Below are 25731 nucleotides of genomic sequence, written 5' to 3'. Positions count from 1 at the left end.
ATTGTTTATCCCATACCTAATTAAAAATATATTTTTGTATTTTACATAATAAATTATAAACAAAATAAATATCTGATATAGTGAACAGATCTGTATCTTGGTTAGATGGGGTTTAAAAAAAGATATTTCTAAGATCCTATACAATATTTACAACTCACAAATTACAATGAATTAATTTCTTTGAAAATTATCTGTAACAGTTTTGTGTTTTTTAATAAAGAAATATATTTTTTTGTCTCTACTTCCTTGTTTCATCACTTGCATTTTGTCAGCAATTGAAGCAACCGGGTAGCAACCGGGTGGTGTAAGAGGGGTGGGGGAGGGTCTATGACCTTGAATGCACACATCTTGGCTGGTGAGTGATTCATTGTTTTTGTTGACATACCGGTACTACTACCCTCCCTTCAGAGAAAAAGACCCTGCTGTTCCAAAAACATTGAGGGTAGTTTAAAAACATTGACCTGTGTTGCTAAGGGCACTAGAAATTAGCATTTAACTTTCTTATCTCTTGATTTAATATTATTTTAATCTTCTATATATTATTTAAGAGTTACTTTTCGGGTACCTAATTAATTGTGATATTGTTTGGCTTTATTTTATGGATTTTTAATTCTTTTCATTCATTAGCTATCAAAATCAGTTGTTTTAGGATTTTAATCTCTTGCAGTAGGTCTACACTACTGTATGACATGATATGCATTTTTTACAGCCCTTACTAATTATACCATAAACAATGTTTGTGTGTTATTTACTGTTTTTGAGTTTTATAGTAAATTAGTTTACACAATATCTTTTCTTCAATGAGTTCTCCACTTGTCATGTTGCTTAGCCTATTACTATTTAAGCCCTATAAAAAATAATGCCTATGTAAAGCTGTAGGCCTACTGATGCCAATAATAGATAATTCTTTATTTATTTGTAAGTGTGGGGTTATTACTAAGGAGGTTAGGAGGCAGGGAATGAATGTGAAAGATACATGTTGCATGGTGGAAAAATATTATTTTTATTTTCTTCTTGCTTGCAGTCCTGAAGTTGGTCCACAGGCCTTAAACTTGTGATATGTTAATTGATTTGTTAATGGTCTTTTTATATTAAGTTCCATTCAAATTTGTTGTAATTTAGCTACCTATTTAGTTATTTAAACAGTTATAAAAATGAGAATGAATGTCTTGATAAACAAAATTATTTTCTTCTTTCTTGCAGTTGAGCCAATTCCAAGTAAAAATTATGAAATAGGCAAGTAAAGCAGCTCACTGGTATTTCCAGCAATACAGGTTATTCTAATATATGATTTAAAATAAATATTTTTCACCTAAAATTCATATGTTAAGTATGAATAGGCCTAATACCACATCAACAAAAATTTGTATTACACAAATGTGGTAAATTTTAATTATTTTTAATCCACTCAATTGACAATTATGAATAGAAAAATACCGTATTGCTTCGAATCGAGTTGCATCGAATCGAATCGAAAATCTTTTGAATCGAATCGTTGCTTTGAATCAAAAAAATTTTGCTGCTTCCCATACCCCTACTACCATTCAAAATGTACTGCTGTGTAGTGTGTAGAACAGTAGTTGAATTTATCTGATCTAAACAGGCCCAGACAAGGTCGGATAGGCAACTCATACAAGACAGAAAACATGGAAATTACATGCGATTTCATGGTACTCCAGCATCCTAAAGGAGGGTCAACATAAACACAGGTCGGTCGGTTAAAGTAACTCTACTCTATTGTAATAGTACATTACACTATAAGACCGGGAAGTAGGCGTTTACTGCAAGAGCAAAATTTTCTCGTGCGAGGCTTGCCAAGTGTTTACCCTTCTCCAGCTGTGTTTACTATACTCCCACTGTGTATACCGTACTCCAGCTGTGTTTACCATACCCCAGATAATGTTTACCATACTCCAGCTGTGTTTACCGTACCCCAGCTGTGTTTACCGTACTCCAGCTGTGTTTAACGTACTCCCCCTATGTTTAATATACTCCAGCTGTGATTAACGTGCTCCAGCTGTGTTTACCGTACTCCCGCTGTGTACCGTGCTCCAGCTGTGTATACCGCACCTATTACAGCTGTCTTTACCATACTCCAGCTGTGATTACCATACTCCAGCTGACTTTACCGGTCTGTAAACAACGACTTTCTACTCTAAAAAGAGTACAGAACGAAGCTTTTTACTGTGTATTGTGGGCAAAAAAAGGATCGTATTTAGATAAGTAAACATATACCTATAACTCTTCATTTTCAAAGTTAATGTTTAACAACAACTTACCTGGTATCCAGGACCCCAGTCCACGCTTTCCCTCACTCCAAGCTTCTCATGGCCTTTCCAGACAAACTTATCTCTGTCACTGACAATGTTGAGCGATGTGACCTGGAAACAGAAGACAATGGTAAGTTGGAGCAAACAAATGTCATGTTCAAAACAAAAATACATGAGCTGTAAATTTACGATTTTGTGCTGATTATTTAGAAGGGACAGTAATGATAAAGATCTTAGGCATCTTAGGCATGAGCTCTATGATTTAGAATCAAAGTATACTATTTAATATACCGGTAATGGATTTGTAATGTAATGAAACAAAAATATAGAAAGAAAACCTGATGGGAAGAGTTGGACAGATGAAATAGCTAAGACATGAGGGGTTTGAGACATGAAGAGGATTTAATTTTATAAGAAGATGCAGTTAGTTTTTGAAACTTACTTTAAAAAAGAGGTTAATAGACTCTCTTAACCTTGCATTTGTCCTTCCACATATTTAACAGGACCTGTACGTGGAACGTACAAGAGAGAACTGAAATGATAAAAGTAGTGGCTGGCACCAGAATCCAAACCCATGACATCGCTGCCTTGGGTCTGAAGTCCGTAGCGCTATTAACTGAGCCATAGTAGGCTACTGACTACCTGGCACAAACAGCTATGAGAGTTATAGGAAGACACTAAAATCTATCTTAAGAGATAAATTGATAGAAAATACCCCCGCCGCAGCAAACCTGCCGACTAAGCGAATTTCCATTTGTCTGAATTGATTTTCAGTTAAATATATTTTAATAACATTAGGTTTAACGAGTACCTAGGTTTGCTGCTACAAGGAAACTAATAAAGTGTGTTTTTGAGTAAAATATTGATAGCTTAGTACAAAATAAATAAATTTGCCAAGTTTGATCAAAATATATCCATAAACAAGCAAACTACACAACATTTGACAATATTCTCCATAAGAATAACATGGGAATTTTAAATTTACAATTTTTTTAATTTTCTCCGTTACTAATAATCGAACAAAAATACTTTTATATACTAAATTATTTGTTTTTTTTAAGCTCTTTAAAAAGGTCTAAAGATAAATCGGGAAATTTTGTGTTTTGAGGGTCAAAAGTGAGAAAACCCAATTTTTACCCCATAAAACCCCCCGTAAAGCCCCGTTCCCATGGTCCGATCGTGCTGATTCGCGAACTCATTCAAGTTTATCCCGCTTTACACCTTTAAACCAAATTTCATCAAAATCAGACAAAAATTACTCAAGTTATCGCGTTCACGGACGTATATCTAATATATAAAATTCTCGTGTCACAGTGTTTGTCTGCAAACTCCTCCGGAACGACTTCACCGATGGTTATGAAATTTGGTGTGTAAATTCTGTAGGTATGCGAATCGGACGTAAACTATTTCCCGTTCCAAAATTCTTAAAAGGGCTCCGCCCCAGTGGCTCTGGAGTTTCCCATGAGAAATGTAATTAATGAATCTTAACAGCTGATTCAATTAAACAAGTTGGTTCTGTTCTATGATGTTCAATAGCATTAAAGTTACAAGGATTACCAACAGGGTGCAGCACTATTATTTCTTTTACATTTATGACAACAGCTAATTTGCAACCAAAAGGTGAGTGAGCGTAGCGAACGAACTTCAACCTGGAGGCGAGTTAGCGTAGCGAACGAGCTAACCTGAAGGCAAGTGAGCGCAGCGAACGAGCTCCAACCCAAAGGTGAGTGAGCGTAGCGAACGAGCTCCAACCCAAAGGTGAGTGAGCGTAGCGAACGAACTTCAACCTGGAGGCGAGTTAGCGTAGCGAACGAGCTAACCTGAAGGCAAGTGAGCGCAGCGAACGAGCTCCAACCTAAAGGTGAGTGAGCGTAGCGAACGAGCTCCAACCCAAAGGTGAGTGAGCGTAGCGAACGAACTTCAACCAGGACGTGATTGAGCGATGCGAACGAGATCATCTTGAAAATTAAACGTAACGGTACTTTCTTTCCATCAGTCTGTCTTAGGGGAAACCTATAACTTAGGCGATACGAAGTTCGCCGGGTCAGCTAGTATATATATATATATATCCTTAATACGTGAAGGCGATTTCTAGAAAACACTACTCCTCCGTTAATAATGGATGGATTTTTACAAACGACGTGTCAAAATCAAGTATTTTTTGTGTAGACGCCCCCTTTCACCAATTCCTGTAATAAAAATCCTTGGGCTTTGCCCCACAGGCCATCAAAGTTGGATTTTCTCCCATAAGATTAACATGGGGGGATTTAAATATTTAATTGGAAACTTTGTCCCCACTAATTTGAGAGAACGGCTGGGCGTAGAAACTTGGTAGAGGTGTCCAAAGAAAGGTCTTGGTCTGTAGATGAGTTATCAAAAGAAAAACTAAGCAAAATCCCTTAGGGCTCTGCCCCAGAAGCCTTTAAAGATCCCTCCACAGAGTTGTTTACATTATGGCCATGTGAATAATACTTTTTAATGAAACAGCTGTTCATTTTTAAATTGTATTTCAAACAACACACATATTGGGAGTTACTGAATTCTACCAAATCAGTAGTCTATTTGCAATGTTATTTTCTGATTTTAAAATTTATTTTCTTCTTTATCATGTCATGTTTTGAAATATAACGTTCCGTTACAAAATCAGTGGAAAATACTTTTATCACAGCAATTCTTAAATTATTTTTATTGAACTATCTTATATCTATTGTACACTGGTGTCTGCCTTTTTCACCACTTTTGCTTACATTTTATCATATTATTCTACACATCTATATAAATAAAATTAGAGTTTTGTCTGTACATTGCTCAGAATTATATACTTTTAGGTTATTTTTACGTTTTATACATTAAAGAAGCAGAAACGAGTCTTATCTCAATTTCTGTCTGTCTGTCTGTCCCTTTGTCTGTAACACTCAAGATGGCATTTTACGCAATCTTCTCCGTGAAAACCAGAGTACATATCAAGATCGAAGTCATTTTAATGTATTCACTGGATTGGCGAGAGTGTCTTTAGTGATTTAAATATAGCCTCACTACTTTGTAAATAAAATTACGGACGTTCAAAAATGCAGTTTTGTGTGATTTTTGTCAAATTTTCGTTCAATTTTTATCACATAATCGTCTATGAAATAACGAACAGCTGTTCGGATCAAGATTATTTTTTCTAGCTGTCAATGACATGTTTACAAATGTTGTTTACAAATACCGCAACTATTTCGAATCACGTTTTGAAAGCAAATCCCAACCAAGTGAGATTAAAAACGTTTTTCTTACATAACGGATTTAATTAATCGCAAGTGCAATAATATAGTCTAATAGTGTAACCGTAAATGAAATTAAATAACTAGACATCGTCCAAATCGGAACCAGAAATTCTTTGAGTATAAAATGTTTCTTGAGTTTTGACAACCAGAAAGAAGAATACCTTGAATCAGTGTTGTATAGGGCTGTGACACTGAAATGATCGTCGCCAATAGCTTACAAAAAAGGTTTCCACTCATTGACGGCGCTTCAATGGCGATTGTGTAAAGTGTAAAGTAAAAAATCACAACTGCAGTGGGTGATTGTAACAGAGGTTTAACAGAGGAAGTGTATTTAATGTATTTAATTGGTCCGATTTACTGTAATTCTTAGGTAGGTTCTTACGTAGGTACTGGTTCTTTTCCTTAGAACCGGTAGTTTACAAATTAGATATCGTTGGTGTTGCACCTTATTTATTAGAGCCGTCCGTATTCAATTTAAGTGATGTCTTACTGATACTGAAAATGTCAACCGGAATAAAGTGTTAAATGGTGAGGTTGAGGTAGTACTTTAAATACGTTTAAGTTAACCGATGTGGAAAGTAACTTTCAATTATAGGCCTACTTTAGGGCTACGCTTCATGGATCTATAAAACATTTTTAAGTTTAATCATTGGACATATGGACCAACACGATCCGGGTGACATTTAATTGCGAAGCATTTATTTTGGCTTGAACTGTCAGATACTGTATTTGCGAAGGTTTATATATAATAGTTTTGCCAGCATATCTGCAAATATGCAAACTAATTGCTGTTCTTAATCTTAATATAAGAAGGTTTCAACTGACTACTATAAGATCCCCGTGCGTAGAACGGGCACACAGCTAGTATCAAATATTTATGTAGAAATATCTGCTCTTATCGTGTCTAATAAAATCCAAACATAGAAACCTTGCCTAAAATGGTATCCATCTTGACAAATAATTTACACCTGCCTATTTTACGACCTTTGGCGCACTGGGTTGGTAACATTATTGAAAATAACACTGCATTTAGGCTGTAAAATATGGTACAAAGGGAAACTACGATTTAAGCGGCTACTGTCATGACAGAAAGGTTATATTCCTTTTAAACTAGATCAGATTATCCTTTATAAGATACGTTGATTACCAATAAGTAAACGCCAACATATACGTAACAGCCAATTTATAGTATTTTTGCTTCTTGGAAATGTCCCATTGCTGTGTCATTTGCATTATTTGTTGCCAATGAAGCCACCAAGACCATATAAATGAGGAGGCCCCTAACAGTTTAAGAATAAAAGCCAACTTCACTCAAGTATTCCACTACACCTAACATTCCGTAGAGAGATTATTTTGACAACTTTATGTTATTGATAAGGCTGAAACAACTAACTGACATCCCCCAAGTCAAGGAATTCCAGCTTTAATAGTAACCCCACAATCAATTTCTCAAAACTATGCTAGAGGGTTAATTCATTGGCACAGAAGTAGGATATGAACTGACGTGACGTGACGAAGGAAAAATCAAACTTACACTGTAACGGATATACCTCCCTTTGAAGTTAGAATATGACTTCCCAAAAAATATTTTTTTTTTTAAATAAAATCATATTACACTGATAAAATCACGGATGTGTTTAAATACAAAAGATCCACCAATACGATTTTAATACTATTTAAATGTTCTTCCAAAGGAAAAGATATCATATAACATACTGATAATAACTCCGATGATGTACGGTATGGGGAATATTTTATTCATTGAATGATCAATCAAATTTGGCAACTAACGCAATTAATATAATTATTGTGTTTACACTTATTACTATTTAAACAATGCTAAACACTCAAAATATGTATATTTGACCCAATTTATCGCAGTTAAATGAATTAACCCTAGCCTTGAAAGTAACCGTCGATTTCGACGGGTTTCACCTAGTTTATATATATATATGTCTATATATATATATACATATATAAAAATTTGAACGAATGGTGTTTTAGGCCTCTGGGGACATCAAAATGAAAAAGTAAATCGGTCCCGGGTCTAGGTCTTACCGTGCCACCTACGGTAATAGCTACTTCCCTATAGGGAAATTCGCTAAAATCACAAAAAAGTCACGTTATAAAGGAGAATCTAATACTATAAGAAAACATCTACAGCAAACGGAAGGAGGAACTTTTTACAGAAAACCGGGAATACTGAAGCTACTGGATTCATGTTGTCGTTCCCACTCAATGTGAGCAGATGGTGTGACAATTGTCTGGATCATATCGTACAGTGGAATCGGAATCAAGCAATTCTGGAATAGGCCCATCACAACGGACTACTCACCTTAACTTGTTTGGTGGTGGATGTCTGAGACAAAGTAGCAGTCAGTACATGACCAGCTGTTCCTGCCACGACCAACACTCCTGTCTCTGGACACAGACATAGCTTCTTGACAGCCAACCTCGGGTCATCAGAATACGGGTCAAAGGCTCCAACCTACAAAACACAAGGAGAGAAACTAGAAAACCTTCTACAAATATACAGGATATCTACGTATCACCTTCACTGACATGTTACTTTCAGATTTGACTTTTTTACAGAGCCTAGTGGTTGCGGCATTATCACTTTAAAAAGTCTATTGGTGATTTGGCGGGATTTGAACCCAGGACCCTCTAATAATAGACTAGCTCACTCCCCGCTAGCTTTGACTATGGATAGATCATACATTCTAATCCAATGTTAAAGTCGAGCCCAGTTTTAGAATATCAATTAAAATAGAGTAGACTTCCTCTTATGCAGAAACCTTTAAACTAGATTACAATCGGCAGAAGTGATATCTCTTTAACGTGTCATGTTTATGAGCCCGGCTCGGCATGGTTGTTTGTTTGTTGAAGATTTCAAAGGCACAAACCCTTGACATCTGGTGTTTTGTATTTACAGTTCTCATCCCAGAGTGTCTAGTTTTACTATTTAGTACTTAATCGTTATTGGCTTACGTAGTATGCTAGACGTTCCTAACTTAATGAGTTTTATGGGACTTCTGCCAGACAGGCCTTGTTCCCGAGGAGTCTGGATAAAAAAGGGATTCTACGGCAGTTGAATTCAACCACTGATATGTGCTTATATGAATCACTGATATTTTGTTAATACATAAACATGTTAACCAAGTAAAATTCTTAAATCAACTTATTTTGAACTTTTCCATCGGTTTACTTTTAAAAATTAAGTAATAGATAACATCATAGAAATAAAGTTAGCCTGTTAATATAAAAAGAAACAAGCTGCTATACCCATGCTTCACAACGCACCAATGTACCCAATGAATATTTGAATAAAGGAGATGTGTGAAAAAAAAAAAAAACTATAATACGTAGTAGTCAGCATATGAATCGCCACACATTTAGCCTTCTTGTAAGAAAAACACCCTGAACTCTTTGCTACTACACCATTGGTGTGCTTTTGCCAAGTAAGCGAAGAATCTAGGGGCACACACAAAGTAATTTAACGGACTTGACATCATGACCATTTGCCTTAAGAGAAAACAAATAAAATTTAAAGGAACAAATCTACTAGAGAACAACTTTGACAGAGTCACTCAGAGTGGCTCATCCACTTTCTATCCAAGCAACTGGCTGTGGCTGGTTCATACTAGGATGACTACTTTGTTGAATTACCTTTCTGAAAGGCGGCCACTCGTCTTCCTCCTCTTCCACAGGAGACACGGGTTCGTCGTCACTCACCAACACGGAGGAGGAAGTTAGTTTGTACAGAGGAGCCAACGCCACAGTACCTCCCCTCCATACTCGCACACTACCATCCTCATGGCCAGTGAGTAGTAGGTCTAGGTGAGTAGGTGGGCTGTCTCTTAACTTGCCCCCGTCGATAGGCCACGGCTGCAACATGGAGCCGAGTATGATTATTTATATTTCAACTAAATTTACTAAATGTCTGCCAAACACAGGAGCTCTAAGCAATGGGTCAAAGCTGCAATGTAAAAGCTGTGTGAGTTTTTCAACTTTTTGCAAGTATTAGAAAAAAAGAGATTGCTAAACAGAAAGACTATGTTATGCTTCATGACTAAATAAAAAAAGGCTTTTTTATCCAGTTTTTCTTAGAAGATCCTGTTTTCAGAACAACTTCCATCTAAATAATTAACAAAACAAGGTATTATGTTACATTGAATCCAAATCCACAAAGTATCAAGAATTATGCATTACAAAAAGCCACCAAAGAAAAAAGATGTTAAGAAATAAAAAATCTGAATTAGAATCTGAATTTATTTTTAAGGTGTAACCACCTAGGGGGAAAATTCTCAGGGCTGTGCGAATAGTTCGAAAAACGAATCGAATCCGAATCTTTTAGAGATTCGATTCGGATTCGAGAACGAATCTACTGTTTCTAACTGGATTCGGATTCGGAATCGATATTCAAATTTACTGGTAAGAGATCCGGGTTCGGATTCGATATTCGAATTTCTTGGAAATAGATCCGAGTTGGGATTCGATATTCAAATTTACTAGATTCTGATTGAATATAATTTTCAATATAATTTTTTAGACACTAAAAAACTACTTGTGCACTCCGATTTGCTGTTGACTGGTTCATGTTAGGAACCTGACCAACTTGGTGTTAGGCTTTAGGCACATTAGTGTAGGTCGCATTTGAACCCTATCTTGGCTATCAGTAAACTTAACCTCACAGTGTTAGTTGTTACTTGTAATAGTAATGCAGACATAGGCTTGTGTGGAGGATTAACACCGAGGTGTATAATAGGCTGGGCCTATGTTTTAGACTACACAAATTGGTAGTCCATCACTTTTAGCGAGAAACTTAGGCCTAGGTGGTATGCCTAACTTATGCCCAATTTTTTAGTTTCAAAACTTCAAATAGGTAGGCCTAAATTTCATAACTTTTTTATTTGCCCCACTTCAAGAATTTTTTTAAGCAATTCCCTAAGTTATTTCAGCCCCAGAAAATGTGGTCTAAAAATGTGAAAATTGGTACTGCTGACTTTCCTCGGATTTGGATTCGACTCTGAACAGGTTTAAATATTCGGATTCGATAACAGCTTTAAATTTCAGATTCGGATTCCATCCAGGTTCGATAATGGCTGTAAATTTGAGATTCGGATTCGACCCAGATTCGACTCGGGATTAATTAAAATATTCGGATTCGATCCGGATTCGATAAAATCTGTACAGCTATGATTCGGATTCGGATTCGAACCAAAATTTCTGGATTTGCACAGCCCTGATAAATTCTATTGAAGAAACACTATTTTAACAACTTTTACCCTAACAAAAAATTATATTGGAAATATTACAGTGATGAACAAATAACACCAAACTCACCGCGTCAGAGTATATTCCTTTGCTCTGAGCCTGACCGGCCGCCACTATCTGATCGTAGACGTCAGGCGTGATGTCACTCACATAGGTTGCACAAGTCACCGCGCTGGCGTGTAGGGACACAAGGTATGGGAGTTGTAGCATCCTCCAATCCTCCGACTGCAGGTCTATAGCTACCAGCTCTTCTTCTAGCAGCACCATCAACGCACTGACTCCTAGGTTAGGAAACATGTCTAAGCCAATCACAAACACAGAAAACGTACTACTATAACCCAGAATGCCAACCGCATGGTAAAAAGCATTAAGCGTTTTGAGAGAGCTTTGCCTGTCAATCCGTAGGCAGCGCCACCAGCGTTGCCATGCTAAAACGCTTAATGCTTTTTACCATGCGGTTGGCATTCTGGGTTATAGTACCACGTTTTCTGTGTCACAAATTTGATGGATCTTATTCACAATATACAGACCTTGTATGAAAAAAAGATAATTTGATTTTGGGTGGACCACGGTGAAATAGCTTTTTGGGACCTTTCTTTATATACGGTAACGTGAAAATCTTTGGTTCTACTACTTTTTCACATTCCCAAATCTCCCTCATAAAGAGAATTCCTGGTATTTATGACTATCTTTTAGGACAATATAATACAAATACTGGTTTTACTGCATTTTGACATCACTCCTTTAGAATAAAAACCTCTTCAAGTTTTTTGACCTTTCATTTGGAAGGAAAACTGATTAAGTTTTGGTAGACAAAAAAACATTGAACAAATAATCAAGCGGTTTTGGTTGACTTTATGGGATATCGCTTAAGTTAACAAGAAGAAAATGGCCAAACAAAATCTTAATACTGTGTTTTTGGTTTTTTTTCCTTATTTTTGCCATTTTGCTATATCTCTCTTTTAAGAAGTTTGTTGACTCTCTCCCTAGAAAAAATTCTCATATACCAATTCTGTTTTTACTACTTATTCAAGACCAAACTTAACACTTGGTGTTCAATAAGATATGTCTAATTTCACCATTATTATTATTTATAAGTTGGTTGTAGTACCGGCCCAAAAATCAAGCAGTGATAACACATCAGAAAACTGAATTACCTTAGTACTGTCCTTGCATGGAGAACATTTAGTACTGCAAGCCATCTAAATAATGCATTGAAAGTGTTGGACACAATAAGATGAACATCCTGGAAACAATTAGTTCCTTTCTTATGATACTTAAACCAAAATTTGATGACAAAGTGATAAAAAACTGCACTTCATAAGTAAAGAAACTCACCTTTCTGGTCCCCTGTGGCCTGGATGGTGAAGAAATCAATAACTCGGGAAGTAAAGTCAAAGACTACATGTTTCTTTGCGTGTTGCGCTGTGATGGTGTGTCTATCACTGAAGCTGGCACGAGGCATCCCTCCAGCATAGAGTAATAGGTCATCACTGTAAAAACCATGAGTGATTAAACGTTTGTTTTTATTTCTTGGCCTACACAATGCATATTTTGATACTTTTGTTCAAAGATTTTAAAACTTGATTTGCTAGACTAAAGTGTCAAACGTTACTCAAATTAAATTATCAAGCAAACATCTCATTCCTTATTTTAATTTTGAGCCATGAAATTAGTAGCCAGGAATTAGTGTTGAAGTTGGCACATCCTTATTTGTAACTTAACTTTTGACAGATGAACAAATTTTATTGGTGTTAAAATCACTAATTATGGTTACTTATTGAGCTAAGTACAGCTAAATGTAATACCTGAGGATAAAACCCTAACGCAAAATTAACCATGATACTTGTTTTGGAAAACTTACTATTACACCATCAAATTTAATCTAACTAGTGTTACAAAACACAATCTTCATATTCGGGTCTTTTTCAGAAGAGAGCCTCCACTTTTTACTGTGGAATAATCTCAGTTTAGGTTAGGTTAGGTTACCGGTACGTTATTTTATAGTTTCCCCCCCTTTTTTATTTACTGAATAGAAACAATCACAACAACTCAAAAATCACCTAACCTACACTGTGGTTTTTCTACAGTTTTAATAGTGGTGAGTGGCGGCCCTCTTCTGAAAAAGACCCAATTATTTCAATAGACTAATGATAAAGTCCTGGAGGCAGCTCAGACTCGTAATTAAAATATCTCCAAAAAGAACTTACTATCCTAGGCATGGTATTCAAAAATTATCAAACCCAATTTTAATCCCCTTTGTCACATTCTTCAATTCTAACACCTAACCCTTTGACTCTAAATCCCTTTAATCACAACTTCCCTCACAAATTCTGCGGGAAACATAACCTAGTCTAATGAGCCCTGACATAACCCAACCTAACAAACTCTAAATATAACCTAACCTAACAAACTCTGACATAACCTAACCTAACCTCCTTGACGAACTTACCCCTCAGCCTGGGTCCAGATAAGTTTGGTGATACTCTTGCAGGGGAAGGGTCCGTAGGGCGTCGTGGGTTCACCCCTCGGCTCCCCGGACTCGGTGTCCCATGAGGTGTGACTGCCGTCATTGTGGGCGGACATGAAGTTAGTCCCAGCCGCGTTCCAACACACACTCTCCAGCTGTTGGGCCCACACGTACGTCTGCGGCACAATGCACAGTAAACCTAGCAGCCTTCCAAACTCTATATAAGGTTAAAGCTAAACTAATACATATTGATGGATGTTATATTGATTACTGTATAATACTTTAGATACCTGCATTCAAGTGATCTTATTCGTTGCTTTATGTTGCAACTGGTTTCAACTCCAAGGAGTCATCTTCAGGCTTGCAAGGATATAACTTGTCACTTCATTTGAAGGTCGTCATAGTTAAAATAAAAGAATAAACACTTATCACAAACATTGAACATTAAGCACTGACATTTAACATTAAAAAAACACACAAGAAATTACTGAGAAGGTGAGCGACGCGTACCGGCCGGATGTGAAATCTAGACTAGCGCAGTGAGTACCTAACAACTGGAGCTAGCCTAGCCAATGAGTTGAACATTAAGCAAAAATTTCTAGGAAAATAGTAAAACAATTTTAAGCTTAAAATATTTGAATGTTATGACCTACTAGCTGGCCCAGCAGACGTTGTCCTGTCCTTATGTGGTTTTATGTCAAATGCTCGTTCATTTTTAAGATGAGCTCGTTCGCATGGCTCAATCACGTCCTGGTTTAAGTTCGTTCGCTACGCTCACTCACCTTTAGGTTGGAGCTCGTTCGCTACGCTAACTCGCCTCCATGTTGAAGTTCGTTCGCTATGCTCACTCACCTTTTGGTTGCAAATTAGCTGTTGTCATAAATTTAAAAAATAATACATTAGTGCTGCACCCTGTTGGTAAATCTATTAACTTTTTAATTTATTGTATTGAACATCACAGAATCAGATAGTTTAGTTGAACCAGCTGTTAAGATTCTTTAATTCCATTTAAATATGAGTACTCATAAGGTTAACATGGGAAACTCCAGAGCCACTGGGGTGGAGCCCTTTTGACGAATCTGCACCAAACTTCACACAAACCATCCTTGAATAATACTTAATAATGCCTGAAAGTTTCATTACAATCTGTCGAGCGGTTTCGGAGTCCATAAAGGACAAACATACATACAAACAAACATACATTGGATTTTATATTATATAGATTTCATAACATACTATAGTAAACTAAAATTACTAAATCATAACATAGAAATAATTTTTGAACCCTAATCTATGTGAGAAATAAACCAATCCCATTATAGTATGAATTCTTGCCAGTTTTTCCAATAACTCGGCACTCTTTCAATCCACATTTTGTCGAGTTTCGGTTACTATACTCAATTTCCAAGCCCAGTGGCTGATAAAAGAGTTTGTTTGGATCTAAGAAAATAATATAGTTATTCGATAAAATATCTCATGGTAAAATGAGCCTAGGACTTGAAGGAATAAATAAAAGATAAGTTTTGCCTCACCTGCAGAGCACTGTTGGTATTCCTGTTCCACAACACCATTAGTCCTCGGTTGTATCCAATCAGCAGATGTCCCGGATGTCCTGGTTGAGGCTCCACACATTCCACTGCTCCGGGATTGATCTTGTAGTCCTCAGGGACACTGTGACAGGATGAATCAGAGTTAGGCCACAGCTAGTCGGTGTTAGGTTGGTTGCTTCATCTGAATACCGTACTGAGTTATATTTTAATTACTTCTCTTCTACCAAAATGTATTTATTGATTCAAAGAATTGTGGTAAGTCACTTAATAACCAGACATAACATACTACATTCCAAGTTCACCATTCAGTTAGCGATACTAGTCGTCCTAAAAGCATCACGACACACAAGATGCTCTTATACACTTGAAATTGTTCTTATATTTTTAATCCTAATTTTGATTACACTAAGTTAAAACACTAATATCTTAGTAAAAAGAATAAAGGTACCGGTACAAAAATAAGTCAAATGTAATTAAGCATTTTCACAAGGTATGCAAGGAATTTTGACTACCCCACGGGGAACCTCTTTTTCTCAAGAGAACATTTTCAGGCTTAAATTTTTTTTTTTTTTTTTCTAAAACTCATAATGATACAGTATGTTTTTGTGTTTTTTGTTGGTGGAATTAAAAATATAAATTTCAATAAAATGTTCCTGGTTGCTTTAATAATTTTTTACACTTAATGGTTTCAGTACCTCATGTTCTAGACCAACCTGATCTAACGCTCAAGAATTAGTATTTTGATCAAATTACTTAATCAAAACACAATTAAAACTAGAAACATTACCGGTATCCATTTACGAGCAAATAAAACAGTCTCAACATAGTTCCTTTGCTAGAAAAGTCAATTATTTTATACTGAATTAATATTATAATTCTATTAATTTTTTTCATCAAGCCAAGGTGTAATGAGTGATACGGAAGTAAATCCCGGGAACAACAATGAATCACATAACACATGACTGACACACATTATGGCTTATCTAAATATGAATGAGCTACAAGGCTGAAACGGCTTAACAAGCTTTTGACACTGATGATACATGTTTCTGAGGAATTCATACCAATTATAGTCAGCTTTTATCTCGATGTCTTAAGATAATCTAGTTCTAACAGTTGAAGAGGAAAATTCAAATTATTCCATTGAATAATGGAAGTCTAGGTTAAGCATGCTAATTTGCTTCAAAATCAGATCTAAGGTAAATGAAATGAAATAATATCTTATTTACCAACTGAAAAATACAATTCATGTTATTTACATAAAAAATTATACAATCCTTGTACAAAACAATAAATTACACAAGTATCTTATAACTAAATGGCACAAAAAGAAAAAAAAACACCTTTACAAATTATATGGAAAAGGACTACATAGGCAGGGGCCTGTGCGTAGACATGAGTTGCGGGTGATTTATTTTAATGGGAAATGAATTCTTGGAAATGATTGTTATTACGTCTGGATATAAATTTTGTCTTGCTTGGAACTAAACTACGAAATTATTCTAAAACTAAGATGAATCTGAAGTGCTTCTTAGAAATCATGTGATAGGTTGAGTAGAGCGGAGTGGTGTGTGGTGTATTAGTTAGTCATTGAAGGTGGTGTATCAGTGATACACCACCTTACATTTGCTTTTGTTCTCACTAAACAAAACTGTATGTATACAAACAATGTATAACTAACGCTATCGACTACTCACTTCTGCATGACTGCGTCCTGGTATATGATGCTCTCTGATATGGAGAACGTAGCGGTGTTGAGAGAGTAGATGTTTCCACCCTCGGTACCCAGCAACAGAGTGGAACCGTCTAGACTCAGCGAGGAAATCTTCTTTAGCCTGGACAAACCAACCATCAACAATTACTTTTACTTGGGTAACACCATTCTTTCAATCCCTTGGTGTTACTGAAAGAGAGTAAGCCATGCTTAACCTTCCGTTGGGCGGATTGATTTTCAAACACCAGAGGGCGCTCACGGAAGTTACCTCCGGGAATACAAAAACTATACAATGAGGAGTAAAAAACATTTTAATATCAATAAAACTGAAAAAAAGTTATTACACTATTATCGGTACTTAAGTTGTAGGCCTATATTAAATAGAAAATGTTATAATAAACAATAAAAATATGTAAGTTCTGTGGATAAAAAAGACTTACCTTTGTACATATTACAGTACTATCGTATAAAATTAGAAAAATATTGCAATAGTGTATGACATAAAATACCTATGGACATATTATATGGAAAAAATCATTTGGTACAAGGACAACTCATTTTGTCAAAGCTCTTAGACAAAAAGTGCATTATTGTATGACATAAAACACTTAGATGGTCTTATGGAAAAAAATCATTTCATACAAGGACAACTTACTTTGTCAAAGCGATTAGAAAAATTGCAATGGTGTATGAAATAAAACACCTCTGGTCTCATGAAAAATAAATTATTTGTTTGAAGGAATACTCATTTTGTCAAAGCTCTTTTTCCAAAAAAAAAAAAAAACGTTCCTTCTAAGAGAATGCGCCAATAGGTCTTTTTCACTAAATGTTGTTCACTGCCATTTCAACTCTAGCCAACAATCGTACAATTCGTTCTTCTTCGTCCATTTTATAATATCACAAAATAAGGTCAAACACAAGGGCACACACAGAATTAGGCTCCGGGAAATCTGTTACATCACAGGGCGCTCACGGAAGCCACTTACAGTAGTGAAGTGAACCACTCCCCAAGGTTAACTGACAACAGTGACAACTGGGAAAGGGGTAAGACTAGCCAAAACCGATTCCGCGAAAGAGGTGTGTGAGGTACGTCAGGCGACAGCCCTGCCAAACGCAAACTATGGTTTTTGTAGCAAAAAATATAGTGACCCGGAGGTAACAAAGTTAAGGACTATGCTGCAATTTCAGCCAAATGAAGCAGTGTACGCCAAGTGTTTGGTCTTCATTGATACACAACAGATTGTGTTGCTTTTCCCTGTACAGCTGGCTTATTGTTCAGTCAACGATGAAGACTACCAATTCTCTTTTCATCCTAACAAGCCACCAATTTAGCATCAATTATGCTGCGATGTACCAAGATGCAACATCATCTTGGCTCATCTAGATACGAGTACTGAAAAGATGAGATACTCACTTTCCCTCCAACTGGATGCTCTTGGTGTCCTCCAAGGTCATGTCATTCATCTCCCAGAGATGGAGAGTGTTGGTGCTGCTCAGAGATACCAGACGACCCTGTAAACAGATCAAATCACTGACCATCCATATTCATACATGGACTAAAGTTCATTAGAATGCAGTTTGAGGGGAAGTTCCCACACCACTTTTTTTGCTTAATGTATGTAGCTGATTTGGCAAACCTCAGCTGTTGAGCAATCTTTTTAATGTAGGACCAAGTGGAAGGGATAGATTTCCTCCCCTACAACTGCCTACATTATGTGAACGGAGTATAAATAAGTAGATATACTTAGATCAAGTAAATAGACGTGGAAAGATATATTTTTAATTAGGGATAGACGAGATTGGATTTTTAGTTCGAGACGAGACGAGACGGGATTTTTTATTTTTCATAAAATTTCGAGACGAGATCGAGACGGGATTTCCCTTCTCATACACAACGGGAAATGCACGTTCAAAATTTTTACCTGATTTTGTAACATTGTTAGATGACTGTTTAAATACAAAAATAATGATAATAGGCAAGAATATTTACAATCTTTTATTAAAAAACATCAGCATAACATTTTTTTATTAATCACGCCTAACTTATTAAAAATGCCTACGATTAGGAAACATATTGATATCAGTTAGGATAGAGTTCAACTTATCCTAAAATAAAATAAATCATAAAATAAAAGCAATATTAATTTTTATAAAATAGTTAGGTACTTATTTTGAATTTTTATAGTAATAAAACATTCCTCACACTGCTTACACTTAACAAAACTTCTCAAATTTTATTAAAGTAATATTATTAAAATAATTAAAGTAATATTTACATTTAAAGAATTAATTCAATAAGAACACCTTCGCAAAGGAAACGCAACTACAACACGCACCTGTATTGCGGGTATTGCATTGACTTTCTGCAGGCGTTTTTAATTTTTTTTTTTTTTTTTTTTTTTTATTCTCGTCTCGATAAAAATCTCGGCCAAAAAGAAATCTCATCTCGTGTAACGAGATTTAAAATTTCCCGAAAATTTCCCGAAATTTCGAGACTTGACCATCCCTATTTTTAATGCTTTAGGAAAATCTTTTAGAAACGTTCTTATATCCGAAGAAAGGTATGTTCTAAAACAGTGACACATGTTTAGAAGCAAATTTTAAAATTAATATGAATGCTGGTTGAATATAAAATGGAGTAAGATGTTTTTTTGTGGTTTTTAAAGCTGTGTTTACATTCAAACCACCAAAAATCTACTTGTCTAAGGATGAATGGTAACCAAGTCATCTTATTGGACAAAATTAGGAAAACGTACAAATAAAAAATATAATCACAGATGATGAATGCATGACTACAATAAAATAGGTTAACAAGCTATCGTCAATCCACTGTGTAATTATTTGTTTATGCAGAGTTTTGTTATTCGTGGCCACAAATGTTCGGCAATTATTGAAAATCGAGTAATGAATTCTGAAACTAATAATTTGTGAATGAAAGTTTATTGACAAGACATGGAACGTAACCTGTATTATCGGTATTATTGTACAAAAATGAATATAATGCATGTTTATTTTGTAAAATTTACAAAATTTAATTTTGACGGAGTATATAGGCAACCCATAATATTACCTCATTGGGGATGAATATCAGCCTGGTGATGGCAGTCTCTGTAGTGGGAAGATGTCCGTAAAACTCCACGCCTGGTTGTCCAACGCTAAACTGTGGTTAGGGAAACTTTAACAAACTCTTACATACTTTGCTATCCACCACAATAGAATGTTACATGGAGGAGTAAAGTAACCAAGTTTCTACAATTTAGTGAGTCTGAGTAGTGGGCCAAACTACAAATCTAAGTCAGCAATGTGGCCTAAGTAAGTATCTAAGTCATCTACTGTTGCCGCCTATTCAGTACAGTTTGCTCTCATACTGTACTGGCTCACCCCCTTCGCTTGATGCATTCCACGCACAGGCCTAAGGCTCTTGGTTGGAAAAATGAAGGGAAAAATGAAAATGAAATGAATGGAAAAATGAATGAAGAGTCTAGCGACCTCTAAAAAGTAATAAATAAGTTTGTTTGATATTTTAGGATAGCAGAGAAATTTTTGAAAACTTAGATCCAATTGTGAATGTGGCTAGTTTTATCCAGAACATCTTGATTTTGTAAACAGCTGCCATGTGTCACTGGAAGACAATTTCTAACCAACATCAAGTGTATTTTTTTTTTTAATTCTATTTATTAATTTATTTATTTTTTTCAAATAAAAACACAAGAGAGTTCAAAACTATTGCCAGTTAAACTTATCATTACACACTCTGAGTGATGTCAACCAAAAACAGTTGAACCAATGTAAAAGACCTTGACCTCGTAGTGAAATTTGTTTCATTAGCGAGTAAAATTTACATGACAGCTTACAATGATGTAGGCCTATTCCAATTGTTAGTGATAAAATAATGTAACAATTATATGTCATGTTTAGTAATTCTCAATATCAATAGTCCTATTCTACTATTTCTTAATTTCGGTTATGGTATGTAAAGAAAATTACTATCAATTCTAACTTGTTTGAAAATAATAAAAGTCGGTTTACGGTCTGAACTTAATTTTATATAAAAAAGATAAATATCAATACTAAAAATGACTTGGTTTTAAACATTAAAGGCTTGTAGGACCTTACTTAAATGAACATGCTTTAGTAATGAAACTCAGAAAACTCATTAATACTGTATAGCCTATGTACTGTGCAAATTCCGGAGCTGTTTGACAGCAGCTATTTATAATACAGTAATTAATTAGCCTATATGAGCTAAATAAAAAAAATAATCATACAATGGATTTTATTTTATGTAAATTGCCTAGTTCTTCAGGTAACTTAAAAAAAAGGCGTCTTGGGCTCCTGAAAACTCCAAAACCAAAAAGCACTGTGGTCCCATTACATCCCGATCCCACAATGAGAATCAGGTAAATACCAGGGTATAGGCTGAGATGAATTATTTTTAGCAAAAATGCTACAAACTTTCAGACATCTGCAGCAAAAATATTATTCTTTAAGCATTTAAAAAAAAATTCAGTAATGTTACATGTTTGAACATTACATCTTCAATTTTATTTATAGCAAATTTGCTATAGCCTGCAAAAACAATGTAGCATAAAGTTGTGTACCTATAGCAAAATTCTAAAAGTGCTACTGCACTTAAACCCTGGTAAATGCAAATTTCTGAGAAATTTGCTAAAAATATAAATGTAACAAACAATCAGTAGATCAGTACTTGGTACGTTAAGGATACACTTTGATGCTACCCGTAGCGGTGCCGATAGCCATAAGTCGCAGCTCCGGGTCCCATGCGACACAGGTAGGCTTGTTGGGGAACCCATGTTGTACAGTCTGCAACAAAAATTACGTATTATTAACACAAGAAGTTGAAACATAACTGTAGAACGAACGAAACAGTACAAAATGGTTTCATACTTGTGTACATAGTATATAAATTCAGTTGAGCAAACTTCTAGGATCTCTGCTGTCTTTATATCACAGCACAGAGTAGTAAGAATGACAAGTAATAAAAGGAAAATAAATTTCAATAGTGTTAGATTTTGAAACTACAACGCAATTAGTAAATCTTTATTATTGGTTGACCATGTAGCCTACTTAGAAGCGTAACAGAGGCTAAGTTACAACAGCTCAAATATAGGCATACATTAGAGGCCCACCCGACCCAACGAAGCGGCAAATGAGTGTTTAACAAGTCTTTGACATTTGAGGCGGGCGGGGAACTGTCTCTGATATTGATTCAAACTGTGAACACAATAGTACCACTCAAAAACACTTTGATATTTACTTGCTAAAATAATCCCTTGTCTGCACAATTGTTAACAAATAACATAATGAACTACAACTACAGTGTTCTACATCCATTCAAGTAAAAACACATAGAAGAGAAAATACAAAATGGATGCTAAAACACATATAATGGATGCGAAACCAGGAATTTCAAAAACGGAACCGAAACTTAAAATTAAACTCTAAATCTGTAAATCTAAAGGTGGGTTAAGCTTGAAAAAAGGGAAAACCGCTAATAATAATATAATATTTCTCATGCAGTTAGAACTGAAGGAAATTTAACTCCTGACCCTGACATAATTAATAACATGAACAACATGGATAGTTTAGTATTGAAATTTATTGACGGTGGTCATTATACCATGTACATAAAGACGTTTGAATATTAAATATTATATCTTGAAAATAGCATACAAATCTAGATTTCCCAAAACACTACGGTTCAAATGCCGTACAGTATTCTTGATGTAGTGTACTATTTAATAATGCAAATATGATAAGTCAGGCCTGAAAGTGCAGCCTACCTCTAATAACATTAGGCCTATTTGCACGCCAATGCATGTAATCTTATTAGGCCTACTGTGGATATGCCACCGTAAATGTCAAGGCATTAAACTTACATTCATTACTTTGACATCTTGTAACCAACAAATCAGTTAGTTACACCCTTACACAATCAGATATCAAAAGCACTACAAATCAATTTTTGCCTTCTCACAGGATCCAAGTCAAAGCTTTGTCGTATTGTTGGAAAAGACCTATTAATAATTGCCAAAATCAAGGCGAGGGGAAGAAACGGATAAAATATTTATTTATTTCTAGTTTCTAGAATGAGTAACATATGGTTCAAGACATTTCAACAAGTGAGCAGATAAGAGGTTTTTTTTTTATTTTGGGATTTAAACAGGAAGCAGGATACAACAGGAATTTCAGCTCTCATGATAGATCTTTTTCATATTGCTTTCAAGATAAAAACTAACCCAAATTAATAAAATTATTCCAGACAGGGTTGTAAAAAGTTAAAGACCTATTTAGACATGACACTTCTTTAGGAACACTTGGGATGATACGGGAATATTAATACAGGATAAATTAGCATTTTCATCACAATAAAGCGAGATAAAACGATAAAACATGATTTTCTCGACCTGGTAAGCGGGATTTTTGTTTTGATCACTTTTCCTTTGAATTGTGTTAGTAATTTCTTAACTTATAAAATACTACATGGAAACTATTATCAAAGAGTGACTTTACTTGGGATCGAACTGGCAACTACGTGATTGGTAGACTATCCAATACAGGAGCACAAAAACAGAGACTTAAACCATCTTTCAAACTTATTAAGCACAGTTTGTAACACACTTTAAAATTACGAGCCATAATTACCCCAGTTGAGATTTTTTTCAGAAATATACCATCAAAATAATTACAGTATGTTCAAAACACTAAATAATTGTCTTAGGGCCTCTTTTAGTGCACAACTTTATTAAAAAAAAATCAATAAAATTTTAAATAGGCTAATGTTTTTTTTTTATTAAAATTAAATTATATTTTGGGTACCTATTAGACATTTTAGGTTTGTGTACTAATTTAACTAATCAACTTATCCAACCTGTTTTGTCTAGATAAACTCAATTTAAAGCGTATCTTAAACCAATCGACAAGTTTAACCGGTTAAAAGTGCTACAGTCAGTTCAAACTACAGTCATGGGTCACACAAGACACTTTGTACAGTCAGTGTCTAGCCACAATTGACCTACAGGCCAAGAGGCGTTGCTAACTTCCACTTTCACCATAGAAGCCCCTCTGTCCCATACCTTGACATATCATATTACCCTAGGATTGTGTTACATTGCCTGACCAGTGCCAATCTGCCACTGGCATGATATAGATTATTCTGTACATTTAGCAAGATAAAGCAACTTAGTAACCCCATTGACTATTGGATACCCTACTGAAGTAGACATCAAATCTATATGGAACATCTGTCACCAATTTTTTATTTAAAAAAATCAAACTTAGTTGAGAGAGGCAGTCACAGAATGTGCTAGTGTCTAAAATTGTATTTTCTGCCTCATTTTTTGTTGCTTACATAGTTGATGGGATATAACAGTTACTATCGGTCATCATAATAAGTTGTTTCACTTGGTAAAAAAGTTCTAATGTACAGATATTAGTAATTTACATCAATACAATCTATTGGTGGCTTTCATGAGGATCGGTTGTCTAGTTAAAATAGTGAAAGTTGATAAATAGTATTTTCATATATTTTGTTGCTTAAAAAATATTAGCCTACATCGTAAACCTTTTAGCAACAATTAGATTTTTTTTTTTTTTATTAACAAAAATGTTATGTTGTGAGCACTTTTTGTTTTATCAATAGTCAAAGATTGTAAACATAAAAAAACCTTCTAAATAAGATATGTATTCCATAAATTTGATTTCAAAACAGCTGCGCTCACAAAGGCAAAGCCTAGGAACATTTCAAGGCAGAATGACACTGCAAGTTTGGATATTTATATCATTTGACCTTTCAGTTCAAATTTAGCCGACTAAGGAAGTGTAGCAGTCAGTGCTAAACTCCGTCCTTGACCACGAGTGACTCTCCATTTATACAAAAACAGCTGATTGTAAACAAAACAGCTGATGACATTGTTGGTCACGTAGGCTACAAGTAGTGATTCATACTTTCAAGTGGTCCTGGATTATTCAAAATTATGAATAAGCCTAGTATAATTGTTAAGAATTTAAATAAAGTTAATAAACAATACTGCAATACCTTCATTTTTTGTACCTAGTTTATTCATAGAATCTTTAAACAGATTTTAATGTAAAAATTAAGACTTGATTTAGATGTTTGATCTAGATCAAACATAGGTTTACAAAAAATGTAAATAACTTTGAGTTAATTTATAACCTACCTACAATTTTGCAAAAAAGGTGGCCTTATAGAGTTACTTAGCCCTACATAAAAATGATGATTTTGGGTAAAGATAATAACATTTTTATTAGAACGAAACGTACACAGTATTTTTACAACTTGAACTTAGTAACTTCTTTTGCCACTTTTTAACAATTTTGTCTACCCTCTTTGTTGGTTATTGTTTATGAACAGTAGTTAATGTTTGCATTGGTTTAGTTAAAACTCAGCATTTTAGACCCAACAAATGGTGAAAAGTTATTTTTGATTGATACCCAGCAAAAAGTCTATAAATGAAAATACAGTTTTTACCATCATTTCATTCAACATTTTCAATCACTAAAAAACACTACTAAAAACACCACTAAAAATTAGTTTTAAATTATTGAATTATTGTAAAGAAGCAGTACTAAGTAATTAAAATAATTTGTTGGATTTTTGTATTCAGAAAATCGACCCCTAAATACTTAGGCATATTGGGTAGGGTACCGGTATCAATTTACAGCTCTTATTCTCTAGATGTGCCTTTTGCGGGTTTGGATGATATCACGTGAAAGTCCTTTGTCCTATAGGCTTTTAAAATGTCAGAGTTAGTGCTGAATACTGTTGTCAATCAACTGAACTTTCGTCAAGTTTAAGTTACATTTGTTTACATAAAAACAGATGGCAATGATACAATGTTGTTTAGCCTATATCCATAAGGAAATGAGATTATCGTTACAGTTGGTAATGTTTTAGTGAATTCAAGTAAAACTAGTGTACCTGTTGCTTGAATTTGAGCAATTGCTATGAATTACGGGCATGATTTTAAAACGAATAACAGTCATAATTTCTGATGACTTTGAAATATACGACTCAAACATTATGGAAATACTCAAGATGTACTACATAACAGATCGATATAATCAACATTTATTGTAAATAGTGTTTTCTACAAATAGCCTTGCTCATAGCCGCATTATCAATTATCAATTCAATTATCAATTA

At 34.9% G+C, this 25731-nt stretch overlaps 1 protein-coding gene across 4 annotated transcripts in view; it reads right to left on the bottom strand.

Moving 5' to 3' along the window:
- Positions 1–25731, bottom strand: part of LOC128999220 (lethal(2) giant larvae protein-like) — a 60422-nt gene that overhangs the window by 25955 nt on the left and 8736 nt on the right. For all 4 annotated transcript variants that reach the window (XM_054425613.1, XM_054425611.1, XM_054425615.1 and 1 more), the window contains exons 2-12: positions 21271–21368; positions 19615–19699; positions 17959–18056; positions 16528–16665; positions 14813–14951; positions 13263–13456; positions 12149–12303; positions 10880–11091; positions 9203–9421; positions 7872–8024; positions 2280–2381 (exon numbers count right to left, since the gene is read on the bottom strand). In XM_054425613.1, coding sequence (XP_054281588.1) covers positions 2280–2381; positions 7872–8024; positions 9203–9421; positions 10880–11091; positions 12149–12303; positions 13263–13456; positions 14813–14951; positions 16528–16665; positions 17959–18056; positions 19615–19699; positions 21271–21368 — 1593 coding nt within the window. The remainder of the gene's footprint in view (positions 1–2279; positions 2382–7871; positions 8025–9202; positions 9422–10879; positions 11092–12148; positions 12304–13262; positions 13457–14812; positions 14952–16527; positions 16666–17958; positions 18057–19614; positions 19700–21270; positions 21369–25731) is intronic.

The sequence above is a fragment of the Macrosteles quadrilineatus genome, unplaced genomic scaffold, assembly GCF_028750875.1.
Source record: "Macrosteles quadrilineatus isolate MER2022 unplaced genomic scaffold, UCM_ALF_1.0 Scaffold_8__2_contigs__length_117827958, whole genome shotgun sequence".
Classification (NCBI taxonomy): domain Eukaryota; kingdom Metazoa; phylum Arthropoda; class Insecta; order Hemiptera; family Cicadellidae; genus Macrosteles; species Macrosteles quadrilineatus.
Note: the sequence above shows the minus strand (reverse complement) of the source record. Positions and strands in the feature narration are given on the sequence as shown.